The 23,441-nt window shown below is 41.3% G+C and overlaps 1 protein-coding gene across 1 annotated transcript in view; it reads right to left on the bottom strand.

Moving 5' to 3' along the window:
* Positions 1 to 23,441, bottom strand: part of TBXAS1 (thromboxane A synthase 1) — a gene marked incomplete at both ends in the record, with an annotated part of 227,535 nt that overhangs the window by 154,579 nt on the left and 49,515 nt on the right. Inside the window, one exon of the mRNA XM_082280876.1 lies at positions 19,908 to 20,001. Coding sequence (XP_082137002.1) covers positions 19,908 to 20,001 — 94 coding nt within the window. The remainder of the gene's footprint in view (positions 1 to 19,907; positions 20,002 to 23,441) is intronic.

Genomic DNA, 23,441 nt, shown 5'->3' with positions numbered 1-23,441 from the left:
AAACCTTGTTCAATGTTTGGAGGACTGAGTTTAGCACAACAGGTAGTCAGGATTCAGTGAAGTTCATGGTTCTGAAAAGACAGATCCTTTCCTCAGCAAGCAGAGAAACTGAGATTGTCATACCAGAAGAATCAGATGATCTGAAGAACCTGAACAACAGCAACACAGGGGAGTCTTTAGTTGAAAGCAAAGCTTCACAGCCTTAGAGAGAGACTATGTTAACTCCAAGAACTTCTGCAGTAGCAGGTGATTGCTTGAAAATAAGATAGAAATGAATAACCTGGATGGACACATTAACCATAAGATAAAGATGATGGAAAACGTATGACAGAAAAAAGTATGATGGAAACTACAGATGTAGAGTACCTGGGATAGGCTTTCTCTGGAATGCTGCATTGTAAATCTGATGAGCTGCCACATTCAAAAGGAATGAATTAAAAAGGGAACAAGTGGAGAAAAGGGTTACAAGGATCTTCAGGGAACAGAAGGCCTGTCTTACAAGTCATAATTAGGAGGGTCCATTTTAGCTAACCAAAGGTTCATTTTAGGAGACCAAAGGGAGGAGACATGCTTGCTGTCTAGAACTGTACGGGGAGGAGTCACCAGGGAGAGAAAAATATCTATTTAATATAAAGGCCTACATTACTAAAAGATCAAAGTAGTACAAACTGGCTGTGGATAAATGTTGCTTGAAATTATCTAAAATTTATTGACTATCAAAGAAACTAGCAAGATTTTAGAGCAGCCTTCTAGTCAGAACAGTGGGGACAAGAACCTCAAGAAGGGTTTTGAGGCAAAGGAGGAAAGACTTGGATGCTTCGGAAAAAAAGAAGTGTAGGATGAATAAACCAGCTCCTCTACACCAGCCCCTCAAGGAGATCTACAGCCACTTCTAGAATAAGAGGGACTCTTCTCATGGAAAAGATTTACTACACTTCCACATGTGCACACTGCATTCACACTTCTAGTTGACTCACCTCAACTTTCCAACTCATTCTCATATAGATATAGTCTCATACATTAATTTGGCATACTGCAATGAGATTCTTGCTTTCTTTTTGTCTTTCTCTTTTTTCAATCTCATTTCACTTTACAAACTTCATTTCCACAATATCTCTGGGATGTTAAAATGCCCATCTGTCACAGGTGGGGAGTTGGAAGTACTCAAGATTAAGCAATTTGCCCAATGCCACACAAGAAGTCAATGGTAGAGCCAGAGACAAGCTGAAGGTTTCACAATCCTCCTCCCTGGTAGCTTACAAAAACATTCCTTCTCTGCCACAGAAACACAGACAGTATATGAGAAAGGAAAGGAATATCAACAAATTTGATCTGTTTCTGAGTTTTCAGACATATCACATACCTGAGGCTTTGAAGAAAGGCATAAGGAAAAGAACCCTGTATGCACGGCTAACTCTAAAATGCTTTAAGTAGAGGGAGGTTTCTTCTTCATCCAACTATTAGCTAAAGATTGAATTACTCTTATAGTATGCATAGCTACAAATGTAATTAGTCATAGAATTAGCCAGACGCTAAAATTATTCCAGCTGCTGTATTCGACTCCCTGATTATTGCAATGATGAATTCTCCAGTCTGATTACACTGGCTTGAATAATATTTCTTTTTTATCTATTTGAAAGTTACCTGCTGTTACCGTAGACCTTGTTTATACCTGCTATAGAGATATAATTGCAAACTTACTATTTTTACTAGGACTATTGTCTAGATAACACTTACTCCTGCTAGGCCCTTATTTTACTTCATAGTAAATGTCACAGATGACACCTATTCAGGCTTCTAGGAACCTTTATCAAAACCAGAAAACATGTCATTAAGAAGACACATACAAAGAAAATTACAATTTGTTCAATGTGTGTTCATGAAAGGCTCCATATGAGGTCTTACAGACTCACTGCAGTTTCTGATCCTTTGATAAACATATATTTATAATAACTCAAGAAACTAGAAAAAAATAGAAAGGAACAAAGGATTTATTTTTTACTAAAGTATGTAATTTCCACTAAACGTCTTCTAAGTTGTCTTCCTTCCAAACTGAGTGTAATTCTCTCCTACACAATCTCTACTTACATGTAATTCCACTGGATGGCTAACCACCTTTGCTGCCTTAACTACATCCTCAAACTACAACAGGAAAAGAGAGAATTACAGTGCTCTCTGTAGGAGGGAATTCACTGGACAATAGAGGACCACTGCTATTTGGATTTTCACTGTGAGCTCAATGTCTCAGATGGATTAGCATAAGCATTCAGCACATCTCACTAAAGGTGAATGTGCTTTATCAGTTTTCTTTGCTGGCCTTCCTTAAGAGAAGCAAAACAGTCATTGTGTAATTCCAAGAAATGGAAACAACTTCTTGTAGGACAGACAAACACAGTAGCTATAACAAAGGAAAACAAAGGTTTGGGGAGCACTCTGTCAAAAGCACTGTTTCAGGGGGCAACAAAGTGGCATTTGAAGAAATGAAAGTTGACTTCTCTCCCAAGAAAGGGAGACAGAGACTCTTTCCTCCAAGGAGTTTTTCCACTTCAGAAGAGTGTTCCCTTCCTTCTCAGACCTATCAGCAGCAGATTCCTTCAGACCTTGAAAACGTCATTTTAAAGGATAAAATATATTAACTGAACCCATTGTGAAATAGTCTGTCCTGGGTGCCACAGAGTGCAAGCAGACTTTGAAATAAGCATTGCAAAAATTACACATCCACGTGCAAATCTTCCATCTTCATAGAATTAGGATGACAGTGATTAAGCTTTCTTTTCTGATGCAAGCTCTGGGCCATCTCATACTGCTCATTAGTGCCTAAGTGGGTACTATTTAGACAGGTGGGTTTCAAGAAAACCTCATCTATGGGACACAAGATTACTCATTCAGTGGGCAATATCTTGGCCTCCTCAGAGACATTCCCCTCGTATACTGCTAGGAGTCCCTGCCATTGTTTATGAACTGGTTATAAAATCAATGCCACTTAATTATCTGTGACCACCAAGTTTGAAATTATGAAACATACGCCTGAAAGACCGAAAGATAATCACAAATTCAGCTCTCAAATTTTGATCTTTTATTGTGAGGATGCTAAGACACAAAACTGTATCCAAACCAAAGCACTAGACAGCACGCAGAGTACTGCATCAAGGGAAGAAACCTGGAAAGATCATTACATGTGACAGATATTAATCATGCCACTTAATGCATTACTGAAAGATACTAGGACTATTTCTGTATTTTAACATGGCCAGACAAGCTTAGCTTCCTCTTGTCGGATTCCCACCTTGTATGGATGCAGCTCTCAAGCATAAAAACAGAAAAAATGTCCCCATAGATTGTACCGGCCTCTGACAGAGAACAGGGCATGCTGCTATCTGCAGCATGGACAGGCCAGGCATAGGCGTGACAGGTCCCCTTTTACTCCCATCTATCACATGGCACCTCTGTAAAAGCCACAAGGTTAAGGGCAGACACGTCAGCTTGACACGCACAAGGCTCGAAGTGAGCCCATACATTCAGCAGGGCAGGAGGGGGAATGTGTCTGCAGAGCAATATCTTCAGCCTAGCCATGGGAACAAACATTCCCTGTGCTTCATCCTGCTCCCAGAGTGACACGCCACCAGGTAGGACACACCTACCCCAAACCACTGTAGACAGAGATGTGCTGTAGGATCCTGTGCAGAAGAGAACAGTTTTATCACTTTGGGAATACAACAAGCTGTAGCCCCAACAGCCACATTACAGCAGGCAGTTGACTCTTCACCTATTTTTATATAACTGTTCTAGCAAAATCTCCTTGCTTTCGTAAGGTAAGTTACTCTTCATTTTCTGTCTTGAAGCCAAACACTGTTTAAGACCCAAACCACCCATGTGGTAGCTGGTAGGATCTGAGCACAAAAAAACCAGAAACACTAGAAAGCCATATCAGGCCTCCCTGGAAAGGGATTAGGAAGAGGCAGACAGAAACACACAGTGCCAATCCCTGTGTGGGCTGGAGAGAGGATTGCAGAGAGCATCAGGAGCTGAGATAGCACAAGGAAACTAAACAGGAGACTGCAGTGGAATAAGAATTTGGGAGCTCCAGCAATCAGTAAGATTACTGGCCAGCACCTAGGGCAAGCACAGGATGTGTCAAGCACAGTCAGAATTTCAACTGTGACAATTTCATAGACAGAAGAGCTGAGGTTTGGAGTTGGGGATTGAATTGGCTCCTGTCAGCCATTCATTTCTGTTTCTAGATCATCACTCAGGGCTGGATTCTGCAGCAGCACCAGAAAAAAGCACCTTGTCAAGCCATCTGGGCTTGCTTTTTTCTTTTTTTTTTTCTTTTTTTTTTTTTTAGTGAATGATGCTACACACCTGCAAATACCAGATATTTTCCAGAGGAACCAATGCATTTAGCTGTCCTTTCAGAACTGAATGCATCTGCACGCAGGAAAGGAGAGAGGCGATTGGCACCTTCATTCAGTACAACAGTTATGCAGGACTAGATGCTTTGGCATAAGGCACAAAGTCGACAGCAACCACTGCTCCTCCCTCTCCCTGTGAATTAACCACATCCCTAGGAGGCTGGGCTAGTGGCAGAAAGTAACCACTGCCAGGGATATAAAACAACCTTTCTACCACATCCTCCCCATAAAGCAACCACCTGGAGGGACTGGAGAGGAAAACAGCACAACCAAGCTCCTGATGAAGATGTCATGTCAGATGGAAAACTGTTAGCACCCTTGCACTCTCCTGCTTTTCTTACATACACAATACACCTGTACAGAGCAGAGGGTTTGCACATTTCCAGGTCCAAAGAGGGTCACTTATTGTAGGTAGTGCTTTCAAAGCAGGGACTTTCTCCTGAAGGTCCTCAAAGAAAAGGGGATCCCTGTTTGCTAAACAGTAAGAAGACAAATTATGGGACATTTGAATGACAAAATCTCTCCAGAATTAAGAATCAAAATAAAACGATGCACAGTTAGAAGAGGTGCTAAAAGTTTAACCTGTCTGACATCAGTGTTTGTCCCACAGAAAAAGGGATGGAGGAGTGACCACTAGAGAATGTGACATCCATTCGTGTCCTCGGAAGTAAAGCGGCAATCTCACCATACCACTGGGAATAGCACAGGGCACCCTGCAAAAGCTGTGGGGAAGCTCTTGCCAGTGCAAGATTTAGCAGCACTGCCAGCTGATCTCTAAACCCAGCCCTTGATCAGCAGGAAATACTGGCATGACCAGAAGGAGAATGGACTCCAGATCTACTGCCTGGACCCCAAGACCTTTCACAGACACAGGATGGTTTAAGCCCTGCTTAAACTTCATGGATTAAACTGGGAGGTTTTACCAGTTGTGCTGGTTTTGGCTAGGGCAGAGTTATTTTTCTTCACAGTGGCTAGTACAGGGATATATTTTGGATTTGTGCTGAACACAGGGTTGATAATATAGAGATGTTTTTGTTATTGCTGAGGAGAGCTTACACAGAGCCACTCTAAAAACTTAGGTCCTTCATCATGGTTTTGTGTTAATGCCTCTTTTTAACTCAAGATATAAATTACAGGGTTCATGTAGAAGTAAAGAGCAAGACCCAGATGAAGAGTGTATATATCAGTCCTCTGACTCTCCTGCCAAAATTTCAGGCTAAAAATGTTATATGTACACCTCCCTGCTTATATGTAAGAAAGTATCTCTATATATTCATAACAACCTCAGGTTATTATTTATATGACAATCTAGGATGCACAAGAGAACCAGGTCCCCTAAAATACAGGCAAATATCTCAGCTCCTGCAGAACAAGTCATTCCTAGAGGATGATAGATTAAATTCAATTAAAGGAACAGATATGAAGCACTGTCTTTAGAGCAGAGTTCCTCTCTCTCACAAATCCTTAACAGAGAAGCTGGACATTTAGTTTTGTTACATGCCAAAATCTTTGTGTCTTGTAAAGAAAGAGGCAGGAGAAGGAATGTTAACGACCTCTTTTTACAGTAGCCAGTTGTCAGAGGGGGTGGGAGAAAACAAGCCATACGGAAAACAATTGCCAATTTGCGGTCTTGACCATTTAAAAATGGATCCCAAAATAGTCTGCTGAATTGTTTCACCCGGAGCAAAATTACCCATGAATACATATGCATGCACACAAAAACAGCATCTCTTGACGCAGTGCTGATGGTGACTGCAGTCAAGGAAGAAGTGTTATTGCATTCCACATTGTGAAAAGATCACAATGCAGTAATTATTCTGAAAGGTTTTCACAAAGCACAATTATTAAGCTAACATTATCCTATTATTGTTTGTTGCTATGGAGATAATATAATCAATATATTTTCTGGATTGATTTTTTTAATACTACTAGCACATTGCCCAATATAGCAAGATTTAACTCAATGCATTAACTGATTTTAGTTTATGACTGGCAAAGTCTTGAGGCAATAGATTGCAATCCATCTCATGCCTATTATTTTATCAAGACACTTAATGTCAAAATCTCCACTGCAAAAGCAAGTTTACTTGTTGAAAATGAGAAAAAGGATAACAAATCTCTCTGAAGAGAGGCAGTCTTTTAAGCATGAATTTAACACTTATTTCTATTTTTCCTAGGCCAAATGAAAATTACCAGACTGACTACAAAAGTAGTAGAAAAGCAAGTTGGATTTGAACTCTCCGCTTAAGGTACTTATTTATTCCAGTGGGGATGTTTTGAGGCATTATCCTCCTCCATGTAATATAAGCTTTTCCTGCAGCAACAGGGGACTCTGGGAAGGTGGCATCAATTGTGGCACTGTGTCAAAGCCCACTGGGTGCAGATGCAGTCCACAGCCTTTGTCACAACCTCTTCTGCACAAGCTCAGAGGAATCACTGGCTACACCTGTTCCCATGCACCCAGTGAAGACAGAGGGCACTTGGCTCTTGATCTCAGTGGGTGGTGAAGTAAAATTGTTATAGCCACAGCCTTCAGTTGCCTTGCCCACAAAACTGCAAGCACACTTCCTTTCTTCCAAGTCTCCCTTTCCAGATGATAAGCTTCCGGCATATCAAGGGAATGTCCCTGTGTTAGGGCAGTGATAAGTCCACACAAACCCGAGTCTCAGATCTTTGCAAAACAGTAATATAATATATTAAGAGGCTTCAATTCTGACACTGTTGTTGCAGTCAGTGACCTCTCCTATGAAAAGATGGGCTCGTCACTGTGCAAGGTCTTAAAGCCTTTTAACATGTATTTACCATAATTGTTCAGAGAAGGATTTTAACATGCTTTCCCTTCCCATATAGCCATACTGTAATGAGTTACCTTTTCATCTATTTGGTCATAGAATCATAGAATAGCTTGGGTTGGAAGGGACCTTTAAAGGCATTCTTTAAAGGCCAACCCCCCTGTAATCAGCAGGGACACCTTCAACTAGATCAGGTTGCTCAGAGCCCTATCCCAGGTTTTCAGGGATGGGAAACCTCAGTTTCCAGAAACCTAAGTCCCAAAGGTGACCGTATTTTGTCAGCATAGTATATGCTTAAGACAAAATTAAGTGCAGCAGGCTAGACTTTGCATAACTAAATAAAAGGAGTTACAGCAACATTTAAAAGTACCAAAACCTGTTAACTGCTGTGATAAATCATATGGTTACACTTTTGGGTACCAAAGCATGGCTTTAGCTGCCTTTGGTTAAACACTAGTATATAAGCATTTTTTTCCATGGAGCATACAGCTGCTTGATAAAATGTGAAATCACAGCAATTCCACCTTCTCCCTTTCCTAAAGGCACTGGATAGGGTGGTCTTGTCTTTCTACACAAAGTAGTCTGGGCTCAGTAATGTAACTTCTGGACTGTCTGGAGGGGATCCATCAGGAATGATCATTCACAGATTATGTATGTTGCCTATGCAATGAAACACATCTGGCCCCTCTGGCCCAGGGGATAAGTAATAGAGTTAGGAATGCACATTCACAGCCCATCCCCTGCAAGTCTGCTGTGCTGACACTAATCCATGCAGATCTAGGGCTGGTTTGTGAGCCACCTCTGCCCTCCCTGATGTGGCTGGTACAGGTCATGGTCTTCCATCACATTTCTCAGTGATGCCACTTGTACCTGCATGATACTGAATTGCTCTCTGGGCATGTGCCATGGAGAACAAGTTAAGCACATACATCGGGCTGCTTGCCTTCCCCACCTTGTTTACTTTTATGCTAATTTATAAATGGTTTTTCTGCTGGACATGGCTTAGGCAAGCAGGTAGGAGACTGCCCTGGTTTCAGAAAGGGTGTAGAGTTTCAGCACCGTGTGGGTGTGACCACGCAGTTATTCCATACCAGCCACATCATCGCTGTGAGGAGTGCTTTCAGCAGGAAAAGCCAGGCACTTTTTTGGTCCCTCGCTTACCGGAAGGAGCAGGGGAAGGGAAGTGGCTTATTTGGACTTTAATTTCCTGCTGGTGTTAAAACCAGCATGGATATGCATTCAAACAGGCTACTGTCACATGTACAGCCTTAAAGGACACCATCTGCTAGTGCATCCGCACAGTAAAGTACTGCTTAAGACACACCTCTGTGTAAAGCATGAAGAAAAACCTCATTTTTTTCAAATGCTGACTGCCTGCTGTCCACCACAACGCCTTATCATGCAACAGCCCAGAAATTCTGCAAAAATAAAAACTCATTTGGCTGGAGTCAGGCAGGGAGTATCAATTTTGGTAACAGGAATTATACAATTACATTCCTAAGCAATTAGTCTCAATGACAGACAGACAGTATCTCTAGTAAATCGTCTGCAGGCCTGATTTTACCAGTCTCATTCATACTGAGCAGAGCCCACTAGCAAGACCCCCTTCACCTCAGTGCTGGGGGACTAAGATACTACTTAGCAAAAGTAAAGCTATCAGTGTCAAACTGAAAAGGTTGAGTTTCATCACACTTTGCTCTTTTAAACACTGTAATTGCTAGGTACCACTTTCTAGCCAAATTTTTTCTACATTTTTTTTTAATTGATCAAATCATAAAAATTATTGTTATTAATACTCCACAACACAGAGGTTGAACTTTGCTGCCAGAGGGTAGCCTCACACATAACAGAGTCATGCAGCAGCAAGAGACATGGCACTGAGACATCTGTCAGGGGGGAATCCCACCCCTGCACAGCAGGACTTCTCCTGGAGCTCAGATTTGCCATCCTACCTGTCCCCAGCCACTATATTGACCCAGCCTGCTCCAGGAAGATACTGGGATCCTCCAACCTTAACTTCATTACTTTTCTCTCATACAGTAGGAAAAATTTCTGCACCAAAAGGGCTGTCAAGCACTGAACAGGCTTCCCAGGGAAGAGGTTGAGTCACCATCCCTGGAGGTATTTAAAAGACATGTAGATGTGACACTTACAGACACGGTCTGGTGGTGGATTTAGCACTGCTGGGTTAACAGTTGGACTCGAGTCTTTTGCAACCTGAAAGATTCCATGTACAACACAGCCTTAGCAGGAGCAGAGGAAGAACAGCCTTACACAGGTCACACCATGGTGCAAAGGGCTCTTGTAAACTGCCTTCTCTACTACCTCCACAGCTAAATATAATTGAACCTGAAACACTTGGCCCATGCTCATGCAGAAAGGTGGATTTGAGATGGGAGGCTGGAGGGGAAGCCTGCACCACGCATTGCAGAGCTCCCTTGCCGGCTCCGGAGCAGTGCTGTGCTCTGGGAGACAGGAGCTGTTCAAATGTTTTGACAGAACACGCCGATTCCTCGGGAATGTTTTTATTCTAGTCGATGTGCCAATTCTGCACAGATTTCCAGTAGAAAGCAGGCAGACTGTCTGGGTCTGCTGAATTAAAACAGCTTCACCCAGAAAGAAGAAAAAGTTGCATTTTCAGACTAATTTTACTCAATCCATCATTGTATTTGTTTTAGTCAGTTTGTTGAATTGTTTTCAATTTTACCTGGAAACTCCATTTTCTAGCAGGATCTAAAGATAGCCCAAAAGGCACCAAAACACTGTAGAAAATTAAGATCAAGCAAAAGACCCCAGAGGACTTTTGAGATATAATTTTGTTAGTAAACAATGCAAAGAGATAAACAGGGAAACCCAAAAATTAACCATGTCCTAACTAAGAACTGCTTAGTCTGGTTCTGCAAGAACCCAAAACCCCCATTTTTGCATTTGTGGTTGTCTTTCAAAGGTTTTCTTTTTTTTCCTTTTGCCTTAGGGAGTTATTTATAGGGCTATTATAATTTGAGGTCTGGTCTTCTCGTGGCAGGTCCTCCATCCAGGAAATGAAATAGCATTAGAAAATGAAATCTCGCGTTTATGAGGTCTTAGAGATGGCTCCCTGGGGCATTGGGGAGGAAAAAAAAAAAAAGGTAGGGAAAAATATAAACACAAATATGAGTACAAGATACTTGCAAGGTCCCTAATTCTATCTGTGATGAACTTTATAAGACTCTTTATTAAAACAGAGACCTCTGGTATAAGGTCACCAACAGCTTTTTTCTCCCCCAAAGCTCTCCCATTTTCCCATTTTCTGTGATCAAGTGCCTTTTCCATTCCACTTTGGCTGCAAGGTGCTCCTGGTCCTAGATTGCCTTCAGAAGTGGAACAAAAATAAGGATTAATCAAATGCTACCCTTGTTCCTTCTGCCTCATCACGTGCTTTTTCCAACACACCACATGTTGCAGTGTATTAACAGATCAAGGCAGATGTGTTCACGCCTTCACAAAAATCATGGATGAAGCACCAATTTCTTATTCATACCTCTTTGTGCTTCTTTCCTAGACTACTCTCTAGAGCCACAACATCCCTTAGGGCTTATCACCCACTGTTTCCTCTCAATATATGGAAATAAAAGCAAATGGAGACAAATAAGTGAAGACTTTGGGACTCACCATCCCCTTTCTCTGTGTGTCCAAAGAGAGACTTCCTTCCAACACCTGCCCTTTCCATGTATTTTTTCCCCTTTTCCCTTTTGAGTAGAACAGGAAAAGCACTGTTCAGCAGAAAAATAACAAGCATGTTTAAAGTCCCACTCAGCTTCACAGAGAATATTTCAACTCATCATTCAATGTGACTTCTTATGGTTCCTTTAGCCCAACTTTCACTAATCCTACCAAAATCACCCCGGGTATCATCCTGCCTATGAAAGCTACCAGTTTTCTATACTCACAGAAACAAAAAAAGCCATCAGATATAATGCACAAAAATTATAGAAATTCAGCAAATAGCAAAGACTAATTTGCAATTATTTTTATGTTTGTTTCTTGCATACTTTAGTATAAAAATACATATTTGAGAATATTTTGAAACATGTAGCTCAGTTTCAATTTCTTTTTTTCTCTTGCTTGTAATCTTCAGTTTTCTTGTAGTAAGGTAAAATAAGTTACCAATGCTCAGCGAGTTGTTTTTGGTACCTGAATATTTAACTGTCCCAGCGCAACTGTCCAAAGAACACTTTTCCCTCTACCTTATTATAAATCTTCTAAAATTCATAGAGTATTACAAAATTAGAAAATTTAAGCAGGAAAAAAGGCTAACAGTTAATAAACAAAAGGAACAGTTAAAAAGTCCAAGGACAACCCAAGACTTCCCGTTCAGTTCACTCATCCATTCATCAGCACTACATGATGACCAAGACAAAAAGAAAATACAGCAATTTGAAACACATTTCTTTTCAAAGCACACAGGTTTGTTTAGGCTTTCTGTTGATTTTTGTTTTCTAAAAAACCAACCAACCAAAAAACCACCCAACCACAATAAAAAAACCCAGTCAGATCTCAAAAAAACCTGATTAGAATCCAACTCCAGTTGGTTCTTGTTTCACATTACCATCTAAATTTAGACATGTACCAAGGCCTCTGAGACTGAGGAGCAATAGATTAACTTTTGAACTTTCTACCTCTCCAATAAGATCGGTCCTGTCTTACACATCGATGTCTTTCTAGGCAACTCATGTTTCTGGATCAAGCTGCATAAATGCTTATCAAAATTTTTTTTTAGAAAAGCTCTCAAGAAAATAGCTTTTCATTTATTTCTGAGAAATTAGGAGAATGCTGAGCACACAATGGCCAGGTTACATCTGTGCCACTTTGCAGCTACTGAAGCCCTCACAGCCCTGATCAGTGTTCACCCTACAAACTCACCATGCCTTTCCAGCACTGCATCCATTTGACTACAGGCCATGAGTACCACCTAATTTCATGCTCGGTCCCTCTTTGGTGAAGTTATATTTCAGCTCTACATCCTGCCTGGGGAGGGAGGAAGTGGGAAGAACCCAGAAGCTCATGAATCTTACGAAGTTACCAGGTGGTGAAGCCATCCGAGGTGCATCACAGGCAACCAGAGGGCAGCACACAATGAATACCAGGGATTTAACAGCACGTGTTTGAACAGGCAGTTCTCTAAAGCCTTCTATTATTCATTTTAATATAAAGCCTTGCAGAAACCAAGCCTAGCTAAATGCAGTGGATCAGACCCACAGCAGCTGCACCCACCTGTTCCCGAAAAGGACAGGGAACTATCTTGCTTGTCACCCTTTCAGGATGACCTGCTGTACAGAAAGTCAACTTCTTATCTGAAAAGACATGTCATGCTGTAAACATTTCTAGTGGAGCTTGGGTTAGCAGCACGTGTAAGAAAACTCTAATGAAAATAAATTGTTATGTATTTACCCATATGCTGAGGAGCATATGGCTAATGCATTTAGACACTGCTAATGAAGTTAAGACTCTGCTAAATTTGTTGGCTCATGGATAACAACTGTTCACAATAACCAATCTGGGCCTGCTATAATTTTAGTATTACAACTGATACCTGGCCATTATTATACATAGTGGTCTTACTGACATAGAAGAACTGGCTTTCTGAATGTGGGGTTCTCCACATGCAGTAAGAAGATGAACAACATAGGATGCTTCTAAACTCCAAATTGACAGGTAATGTGAGCAAATTACAATCTCATGTAAAATAACAGAGTTGCTCTTATTCGTCACAGCCTGACTCTGTTGCTTTCTTTCCTGATTTCAAGGACTAAAAGAATTTATCTATTCCAACCTCATTCTTTCCAAGCCAGTGCGACTACAGACAAAACTGAAGAGAAGACAGTCACACCCAAGAAATAATCCTGTTTTTTTAAGTTCACGTGTAAAAGCCCATTGAGTTTACTACAACAGCTGTTGGAATCCTCCTGTTCAAACATACCATTACTGCGCTGCTCTTCAAGGTGAAGGTCCCGACTTCTTCTGGAGTCCAGGGTAAAGTCCAGTTTGTGACTACACAGGCTCTACCTGCATGCTGCTACCTTTGCAACTACACATTACCCCATTCTCTCAGCCCAAGCACCGTGTAGCTCAGCTGTCTAGGTTCACTGCTGCTGCATGTCAGGCCAGAGCTGGCTTTAATTTAGCAGTACACACTGCTTGAAGAGCGGGCTACATAGCAAATTCCAAGGAGTTATGTGATGAACGTGCAAATATACTCTCCCAAAGACATAACACGTGGCAAAGTTCCCCTACACCATTCTGATGAGCCAGATGTCATTTTAATGATGCAGACCTCTGCTTTAACAGATCTTGGGTAGCCATTTGGCAGGTGCCACCAAAAACCCATCAAAGGGCAGTGGTCAAGGATGGCATAGAAGAACAGAGAAGTATCCTTCAGCGCTGTTGCACTGGGGACCCACCTCACTGAGATACCTTCATTCATAGGCCAGAACTCAGGCCTGGCATTAACTCACAGCCCCACTTGCTCTATGAATATTGCAAAAACATTTAAACTCCCTCTGGCCTTGAGCGTCCCAGTCCATTTAAGACAGCAGTGATATCAGCCTTCCCAAATCTAACAGGCCCCAGAGAAGTTGTTCAAAATGTTTCACCATAACCTAATCGAAAAGCAGACCTATCTATTCCAGAACACCATCTTTACTGTTTTGCAGGTGGATAAAAGAGGCCCAAGGTGAAGCAAGAGATTTGCTTACCCAGAGAAGAAGAAAGTTTTGCCCCAGTCAGACTTGCCCAAAATCACACAGAGAGTCTGAAGAAAGCCAAGAACATGATTAGGGAGTCTCTGCTCACTTGCTGTACTGCCACAAACAACATCATCCCCTTTCCACTTAACAGCTACCAGTTGCCCCAGCCATTGCCTCTTCCCCTCATGAAGCATTTAATAAAGCAAGCATGAAGTATGTCAAAAGGAACAACCAAAACATGGGTTAAGGGGTACCAAAATCATGATGATACTCATCAGTGAGGTCTGCATCTCCTTCTAGGGGAAGCTGCTGAGGTCTATGGGAAACATTCACACAGCCCTGCACAAAAACAGATGTTAGAGCGGCTCCAGGCAAAAGCCACACAGCCAGCACACCACTCCTTGTAATATAAAAAGGAATTGTTTCTTCCCTCAAAGGAAAAATGGTATAGTCCAGAAGAGCAAAGGCATCTGTCATAGCCACTACCACCTTCATTGCATGGGTCACCATTATTCACTACCAGCAAGGCAGTGATGATTCATCCCATTTTTCTGTCACATAAAACCTACCAGTTGCTTTGTGCACCCTGATACTGTCTCAGCTTCCATAAATATTACTTAAAGTTGGGACCACATTCAGGGGTATCTTGCAAACACAGTTATGGGAAACACTGCAAGTACAAAGAAGCTGGGGACATTGTGTCTCTAAAGAAGGGTCTCCAAGGTACACACACTGTTCCCCCAGAAAAAGGCTCACCCTGCTGAGATCCCACCAGGGCAGGGAGAAGTTGGGGTGAGCTGTAGCACAGCTCTACCTGATGCTCATCTCAGAAACTGAGGTCCAGCTCTTGCTGAAAGCTGCAAATAGCATTTAGTCAAGTGGGAAACAGCCAGTTGTCTTGATTTCCAGCTTTCAGTTCCCACAAACAGACACTGCACCAACTTTGTCAGGTTATCTGACAATGCTAACATCTGATCAAAGGAGGTAGCACAGAATATCACATGAAACTAGGAAAATACACATCTTTAAAGGGGAGAAAGACTGGCTTTATAGATGTAGAAATAGACACATAAACCCACATTTAACCCCAGGTTTTCTGTCATGTTGCAGACAGTGACATGGCTAGGTTGAGATCTACATCACATGCATGTACATGCCTCCCAGTCTAGGGTGATGGCATTCCCAGGACATAAGAGAAGACCTGGATCACCCCAAGAGGTCTGTTCTGGCAGTCGGAAGCCCACAGCAGATGCACACAGATGTCTGGGGGAGATAAAGACTGGTTGGTTGGTGATGCCACAGCCACCCTTTCTGGTTCCACACAAAGGGTTATCAAGTTGCAAAACACACACTCCCTATCTTGTTCTTCTCTTGTTTATCTGCACAAAGAAACACAAAACCATATGCAGGCTTTCACTGTCAATATAAGCCATATTATTCTTGTAATTCAATCCAGGTCCAGAGCCTGAGAGCTCCTTTTCCTTCCTTTCCCCCCTCTTTGCTCCCCTCACCACTTGCCTCTCTCCAGCCTTGTTTAGGTTTGAATGCTGTGTCATTAAATTCCAGAGCAGTAAACACTGCAGCCTCTCTCTCTAAGCACCCACACACTGCTTTCTAGGCTAAAAATTAGACATAGGGTTAATTTCATTCCTGCAAGGACTCTGCCTTTTATTTTTCTTTACGTCCAACTCAAAGGATGCTTTTGGCAGATGTGTAGTGAAGAAAAAAAAAATAATGTTTGCTCTCTGCTTCCTCCCTGCACTCCCCCCTTCTCCACTCCCACCCATCAGCCATAAAACAACACAGCCCAGCCAGATCCCAAACTGAAAGCAAGACAAAGCACCCACACAGCCCCCACTCCCATTCAGCAGAAATGGGCCGCTCCGGGGTAGCCCAGGATCTACAAGTAGGCCAGACTGAAATAAACAGAGTAAACAAAGAGTATCCTGTCCAAGCTGAGAGGGGCTAAAGAGAGTTATGTCTTTCATTAACATGCAAGGCAGGGATGCAAGCACACAGACAGTCAAAAGCATCACTGGAGCTTGGTAGGAGTAATAGGAGGGAAGCAACACATGATCACGCCATTATGAGGACCCAGAGCACATCACTCAGCTGCACGCAACTGCATATCCCACCTACCAAGGACCAAAACAAGGCAGCAACCCCCACACCCACCAACCCCCAAAACATCAGGGGCCAGCCCCGAGGCTACTGCAGCACAACGTGGCTCTCCAGGAGGCTGGCTAGGGAGCAGTGCACACAGGTACAGCACCAGGCAACCAGGGCCATGCAAATGTCAGAGCCAATGACATTTAAAAACAGCACAGCTGTCATTTTAGGAAAGGCATGAGAAAGGGGGAGAAAAGCACAGCACAGCCATAGCAACAGGTCAAGTGTTTGCCAGAGAGAAAGGGTGATGTGGATATGTGGCTTCTCAGTTTTCAGAGCATTTGTCACGTAATAAAATCATTAGCCTGGGAATTGATAAAAGAGTTTGGTTTAGTTTTTCTGCAACCTGCTGCTATAAAGCCCATACAGACCCATCTGTGAAAGTCCATGTACATGTATGGTACCCCTGCATCAACCATTACACAGCTATCACAAACAACCCTCACTTTTTTCCAGACTCATAGGAAAAATGCAACACATGGAGAGGTGAGCGAACAGTCAGGAATTTGTAGCAAAACAGCAGCCTGTCGGCTGCAAGTCTGCTCAGTTATTGGAAAAAATTGAACATGCTGCTTTTTTTAAGCAGCCTAATCATATTTACTATTACATCAGACTTACCACCAGAAATTGTTCTCATGCAATGGAAGAATTTTTAATCTAATATCTTGGACTCAGATAATTTCCCAGCTGCAGAACTGCAATAATTTCCTATCTTCTCATTGTTGAGATAAGATGATTAACTTGGATATGTTTTAGTTTCAGAGTGTGACTATCTCCCTTTATTGTACTTGAGAGAGAAGGGGTGACTTACAGTAAAATAACTTGGTTTTCCCCAAGCCAGATTTTAAACTCTGCTTCTCTATGATGGAGATAGGTCTTTCCTGTTGCATTTTCCTTAGCCCCCTTACTTTCCACACTTCCCCTCTCAGAGATACTGTATTAACAGCTACTACTATTTTACTCAAAAAAATATATCGTTCAAGAAATCCCTGAAATAATTCTTTAAAAAAAAAAAATCTCATGAACGAAATATTTTCTTATTTAAAATAACTTTGAGAGTTTATTAAGTACCCCACAACCCAGAACTAGTGGTCAAATCCTGCTTGCATTGCTCCTTTGTTTTCAGGCCCATTTGAAAAACTGCAAAAAAAGAGATAAGGCCTGAAGCTCTGTTCACGTGTACAGTGCAGCAAAACAGGAAACTCCATTTATTTCAGTAGAAGTGATTTACACCCAAGTAAGGGAAAAGACAAGCAAATCCTTGAATTTATGCCATTACAAATTGTAAAATACTGCTTACACAATTTTGTTGAGATTTTTTATATTTAATGTTTTTTCTTAAATTCCCAGGTCCTATATTTACTCTGTTATGTCAAAGGGACTTCCTCTCCTGCTTTATTTCTTTTCCTTAAATTTCTAGCAATCATATTCTAGGAGAAAAGCCTGAAGCCATGAGATAAGGACACTTTTTGGACTGCAAGGCTGTATATGTTGAAGCCTCTTGATTTCCTTTTATCACCCAAATCTCACTTGTGTTGAGGGCTTTTCAACCTGTGCTAATTTGCAGACCAAATTCGACAGTGGAAATGTATGAATTACACATATGCAGATTCCCATACAGCACATATCAATTCATTCCTCTTAGTCACCATTCATTAATTCCTTTGAAATAAATGTTCATGGTTGAAAAGCACTAGTCTGATGATTTAATGGGAGTGTGGCTCTTGTGTTTTCCCCGCACAAGATTAGCAATACTAAGAAAGGGCTGGCCTGTTTAAAAGCAAGACTCTCTGAACAGCTACTTCAGTGGAAAGAGAATGGTTGCATAAACATGGATGGGCAAGAACTTCTTAATATTACATGTGTAGCAACAGAACAAATCAACCTTTTTCTATTTCCCATTTAAAAAAAAAAAAAAAATATATATATATATAGTAAACCCAACCCCAACAAGCCACTACTCATGCACAGCTGTGTCCCTCAGTTTTAAGGGCGCTAAGCCCCTAAAACCATCCCTAGGTCCAGTAAGGTGATGGGCAAGCCCTGGTTCTCCCCTGCTGGGAAATTGAAAGTGGACGATGTCCTCTACTGACAGCAGTGAGAGCACTTGTGTCCCTGCAAATGCTCTCCTAGACAAGAGCCTGCAGTATAAAAGCAGAGTTCCCAGTACTGGCGCGTTGCTATGGGCACTATTCGAAGAAAGCAGCCCCAGGAGCAGATTCAGAAAAAATGGCAAAATATACGATGGAAGGAAGAAAATTTACCAAGAGCCTGGACTCCTCCCTGCCCATTTCTATTGGCAGCAATAGCATGGTGGAGAAGACGGGTGGTGAAATGCCATAGTGCTGAACATCCAGCCTGGTGGTGCTTGGGGCTTTCTACCACTCAGCTCTGTTTCAAAACTGTCTGAAATTGCTATTTCTTGGTATCCCGAGATACCATTTCTCAGCTACCTTTATTTTTCTTCCTAAAAGGTAGTAAAATCAAGGTTAACTTTTTTGCATTAGTCTGCTTTAAATTAATTTAATGAATGCTATTCTAGTAATGAAATTTACCTAAAAGATCATATGATCATTTTGGGTCATTTCCCAAAACCTTTACACCTGTATGCTGGTACAGGGCAAGCCTATCTAGAACATACCAAAATAACTTAGTCTCTAGCAACTTTACCTAACAGCAAGCGTTAGCAGGTGACTAATGATAACTGGATTTCACCACCAAGGAGCTACAGAATGAGTGGCTTTCTGCCATCCAGCTGAATTGAAACCAGAAGAGTGAAGGTGAACTGGTCTGCATTCCATACCACCAGAATCCCTTGTAAAAACTAAAGTCACCCTGCCAACTCCAGTTCAAATTAATCTAGAGCGGATTAAGTCTACCTTTTATGCTATTTTCTAAATGAAATCAGATGTACATGTAAAACTGGTATTTAAAAGGGTTTTATCTAATAATGAGTCAGATATTGACAGAACAATCACCATGAAGACCAAGGTAAGAGGCAATATATTCTCATTAATAATTCAAATCTCAGCATGGATATTGATGACCATGCACTTAAAAGGGAAAACTGGGCAGCAGCTGGAGTTGGCCCAGATTTCTTCAAAAGTTGTTGGGCTACAACAGAGACACACTGGAGAGATTTTACTGTAAAATCCAACCAGAGAAATGGCAGCTCCTCATTCTTAAGGTACCTTGGACCCTCAGCAATATTACTGAAATTGAACAAGGAATAAAACACAGCATTAGCAGTCTATTGAAAGCGGATAGGTGAGAAAAATAAGGGAATAAAATCCGGAGGCAAAATCCCACCACTTCCTCACAGCCCTAATATTTGCGGCACAGAGCAACAACAGTCAGCAGTACCTAATTCCAGTTACTGCTTAGGAGCAAGCAACATTAAAGGCTTTAAAATAAATATGTACAATCAGCAAAAGTGCAAACAAACAGAAAGGTTGTACGAGCCAAAACCACTCAGAACAAACCAGTTGGGGCTAGTTAACATAATCTGCTCTATTCACATAACTAAGTTTGTTTCACTGAGGGTATGAACTTTCTTGGAAAAGCTCAAATTATTAACTGCAGGAGCTTACAAATTTTCTTTCCCTCAAGTTTACTTCACCCTGGAATTACAGGTGCTTTCGCATGACTGCTTCTACCAATTCATTCAAAAAGCTGAGTTTTGCTTGCCCTTTCCAGAGGGACATGCTTGAAGAGATGGTACCAGTGAATTGTAGGACTCCCTTCAATTCCTCCTGCCTCCTATCCACTCTTCCCATCACTTTGATTGATACAAAGAAAATGTATCCTACCTCACGGAAAAAGAGCAGGTTTCCAATGAAAGGAAGAGGGGGAGGATGTCGGATCCCTACTCTGCTTAGTTTGGAGAATGCAGATGTGGAGTACCTGGAAAAAAGATAAGGTAGTAAATTAATTTGGGATTTTGCCATGATAGGACTTGCCACAGTAACTAGTTCAGATGACTTCCCTGGATTCAGAGAGGGAGAAGATGCTTTCTCTGTTGGCCAAACAGAGCTGCCAATGAGATTACATTGCTTGGCAGCTCCTCCGGTCACAAAAGTAAATGCAATACACTGGTGCTTCAGAGAGGGCAAAAGGACCAAGGGACTCAAACACAAGCCTGCAAAATTGAGCAGTGGAATTAGAGAGCTGCTCCTTTTCCCACAGAGGGTCTTGTAAGTCAGAAGTGACTCTCCAAAGCTACATGAGGTTACAAACAAGATCAAAAGAAGCATTTGGGGCTTGACTTCTGTGGCATTGCTGGGAAAGAAACAAGACAGATTTTCAGACTTTTATTTTCTTCTTCCATCACCTCTACCCATACACACCACAGAATAAAAATTCAAACCAGTCTCAGTTGTCCATGAGCCAAGACACTATCAGTATGTTCAAGTCAAGTCTAGTATTTGGGCCAGATATGCTGATGAAGTGATTTTTTAGAGCTGCCAGTCAGCAAATTAAACAAATATAAAAAATACAGGGAAACAAAACCCAGACTGAAAAGCTTCATGCATCCCTTGTTTCAGATGAAACTGTGGCATGTTGACAGGGACAATACTGGAAAAAATTAAAACGCAACCCCAGAGCCTTTCTTTCTCCTCCCCTCCCCCTTTCTTAATACAAACAATGGATTTAAGTCAATGGACTTCAATTAGTGAAACCTGAAAGAGCAGGAGCTAACAGCAGCAGCTTTGATTACCCAAAGACACAACTTTTGTTGTGCGCTTCCATTTGCTGATATTTCCTGCAGCACAGTACCTATTTTCTTAATGGATTTTCTTTTGTGAAGATATTTTACAAAAATCATAATCAGGAGATAGAGATTTAATCATTTTTGAATAGCAATCATTTTCCTTTTTTAATGGGGCTGTACAAACCTTCACAAACACAAACCTCTCAACAGCAATGACATGTCTTCAGTCTATGCAGGAACATTATGTCAAGTGTGACAAGGTATCAGGGAGTAAAGGCACAGAAGTCAACGTTTATTACACATTTTATACGTATTATTGACTACTTGGCTACTTAACTGCTTTAAAAAGTATGAGGTTTTCCTCAGCTAATACTCTTGGGAAAAGAAATGTTTTAACTTTAAAATGACAAAACAGCCTACATGATACATTTTCTTCCCCAAAGAGAGGATTGTTTTTGCTGCTGCTGCTGTTTGAAACCTTCCTGAAGTGTCTTTGTGTCATAGCAAAGTCCTCATCTTCAGTATGTAAACAGCAAAAAAGATTAAAATCCCTGTCAATGGAAACCTGTCAATTTTGCAGTATTCTATCCTGATGTTTTCACTGTAAAATACATGGCAGATAACAAAACACCAGGCTGGGCTACAGTTAACTGCTCATTTCATGGCACACCAGACCATCTGTAGACTCCTGGTTTTCATGTACAGCAAAGTGAAGAGTGACTGCAACAGAGGCTTACACTAGACAAAGTAAATGATGTGATCACCAAATATTTAAAAAGGAAAAAAAATAATGAGTACCATTTCACAAGGCAAGAAACACAGAGACTGTGAAGACTATTTATGCTTAGATGAACAGTTCATCATTGTCAGCTTCTGAACACTACTGGCAGCTTCATACAGCTGAGGATTTGCTTTCCTTTTCCCCCTCCTAATGTGGTTTTCTCCACTGCTTTTTATTCAGCTGCATTTGAAGTAGGTTTTCGAAAGATAGGGAACGACAGTCTACAATGAGATGGGAGAGAGAAGCAGTATAGTCGGGCTACAGACTGAAATATGACAACAAAAGGGTGAAGCCAGCAGGAGGAGAAAAAAAAAAAATGTCCTCAATAAACATATCTAGCTCTACTCTATGATTTTACAACATTTCTCGTGTTGTTGAAATACCTGATGTTTTACAGAGAGGAAAACAGTATGCAAGTGACCAGAGACTGACAGGCCTGCACGCACAGAAGGATCTAACACTGCACACATAGCCTTAACTTTGACCATTTCTAATGGAACAGCTTACTTTCTGCAACCTTCAATATTAAAAGCTTCCCCCCGTCTCTGCAGTGTTTCAGCTCATTCTCATTATTTTGGGTGGGGGACAGAGAGAGGAAAGAGTGGCTTATGGACTTCTTAAAAAAAAGGAAAAGAAAAAAAAGAAAAGAAAAAGGGAAAAGAAAAATTGTCCTGTATAACACACAGTGAACACCAGCAACACAGGAATCTGACAGCTCTGTGGCACAAACCTGTGCCTTTTGAGGCAGAAGAGGCTGATAACTCAAACAGGCCAACTTATGTGATTTGGTCACTCAGCACCCTCACAACACACACTTGGCCAGTAAACTCAGAGCAGCATCCAAAGGGCACTGGGAAAACAGTGTCTAGGTTTTGCTGCTGGGAAGGGAAGGTGGGCTAGAAGCTGGGCAAGTGTATACAGGAAGGGTGGCCTTGTAGGCAAAGCCATTTGTCTGGAGAAGCTGTACATCTAAATGAAACAGTTCCAAGCCTGCCTTATCACCAGTGGGAAGTCTTATTTCTCACTCTGCCACTTAACACACTTCTATATTACTTTATCACAAAAATTAATCAGGTATCAGGAAACCTCCTGCTGTTGCTGTGGGTACACAGTGACAGTAGAAAACCTACCAGTGGACTAGAAAGGCTAAATCAAATGCAAAATCTAGAAATAGAAGAGATACTAAGAAGTGGCCAAGATAACCAAAGCTAATGAACCACTTCTGTACAAGCTGACAGGCTATAATCTTAGTCATGGAAAAAAGAAGCAACTGGTGCAGGTTATGACAAATACATTTAAAATCCTGCAAGGCTTAAAAAATAAATGAAGAGTTACTACCCACAAATTAAAAATATTGTATGAAAATCCACAAATGAATATTCAGATGACGGGATTAAAAATGAAACACTTTTCCAATAAATAAATATACTAACTATGGAACTCATTGCCACAGACTATTGTCTACTCCAGAAGTTTAAAAAGCTTCAAAAGGCGATAGAATAAATTAATAGGGGTGGGGGGAGGGAATCAACAGACACTTTTAGCTAGTAAATTTTCCAAATGTAAGAGAAATACATGGAAAACATTAAAGGAAAGGAAAGAAAATTAATCAAATTTATTTTCTTAATCAGGGGACTATGCTGTAAGCTTCTAATAGCAGAATAAGAGATTAAACTGTTACAAAACCTAAAAGATAAAACCCCAGACACTTCAGCTTTTTTAAGAGGAAGAGAGGAACGAGTCTGTGCAAAGTGAGGGGCATAAAAAGGATAAAACTCTGATGGCACCAATATTTACTGGACAATCTAGCACATTCTCCCTCAAAAGAGAAACACACCCTAATATTTACAC

The sequence above is a fragment of the Coloeus monedula genome, assembly GCF_965178545.1.
Source record: "Coloeus monedula genome assembly, chromosome: 4".
In the NCBI taxonomy this organism is placed as follows: domain Eukaryota; kingdom Metazoa; phylum Chordata; class Aves; order Passeriformes; family Corvidae; genus Coloeus; species Coloeus monedula.
This window is presented reverse-complemented; position numbering and strand designations above follow the sequence as displayed.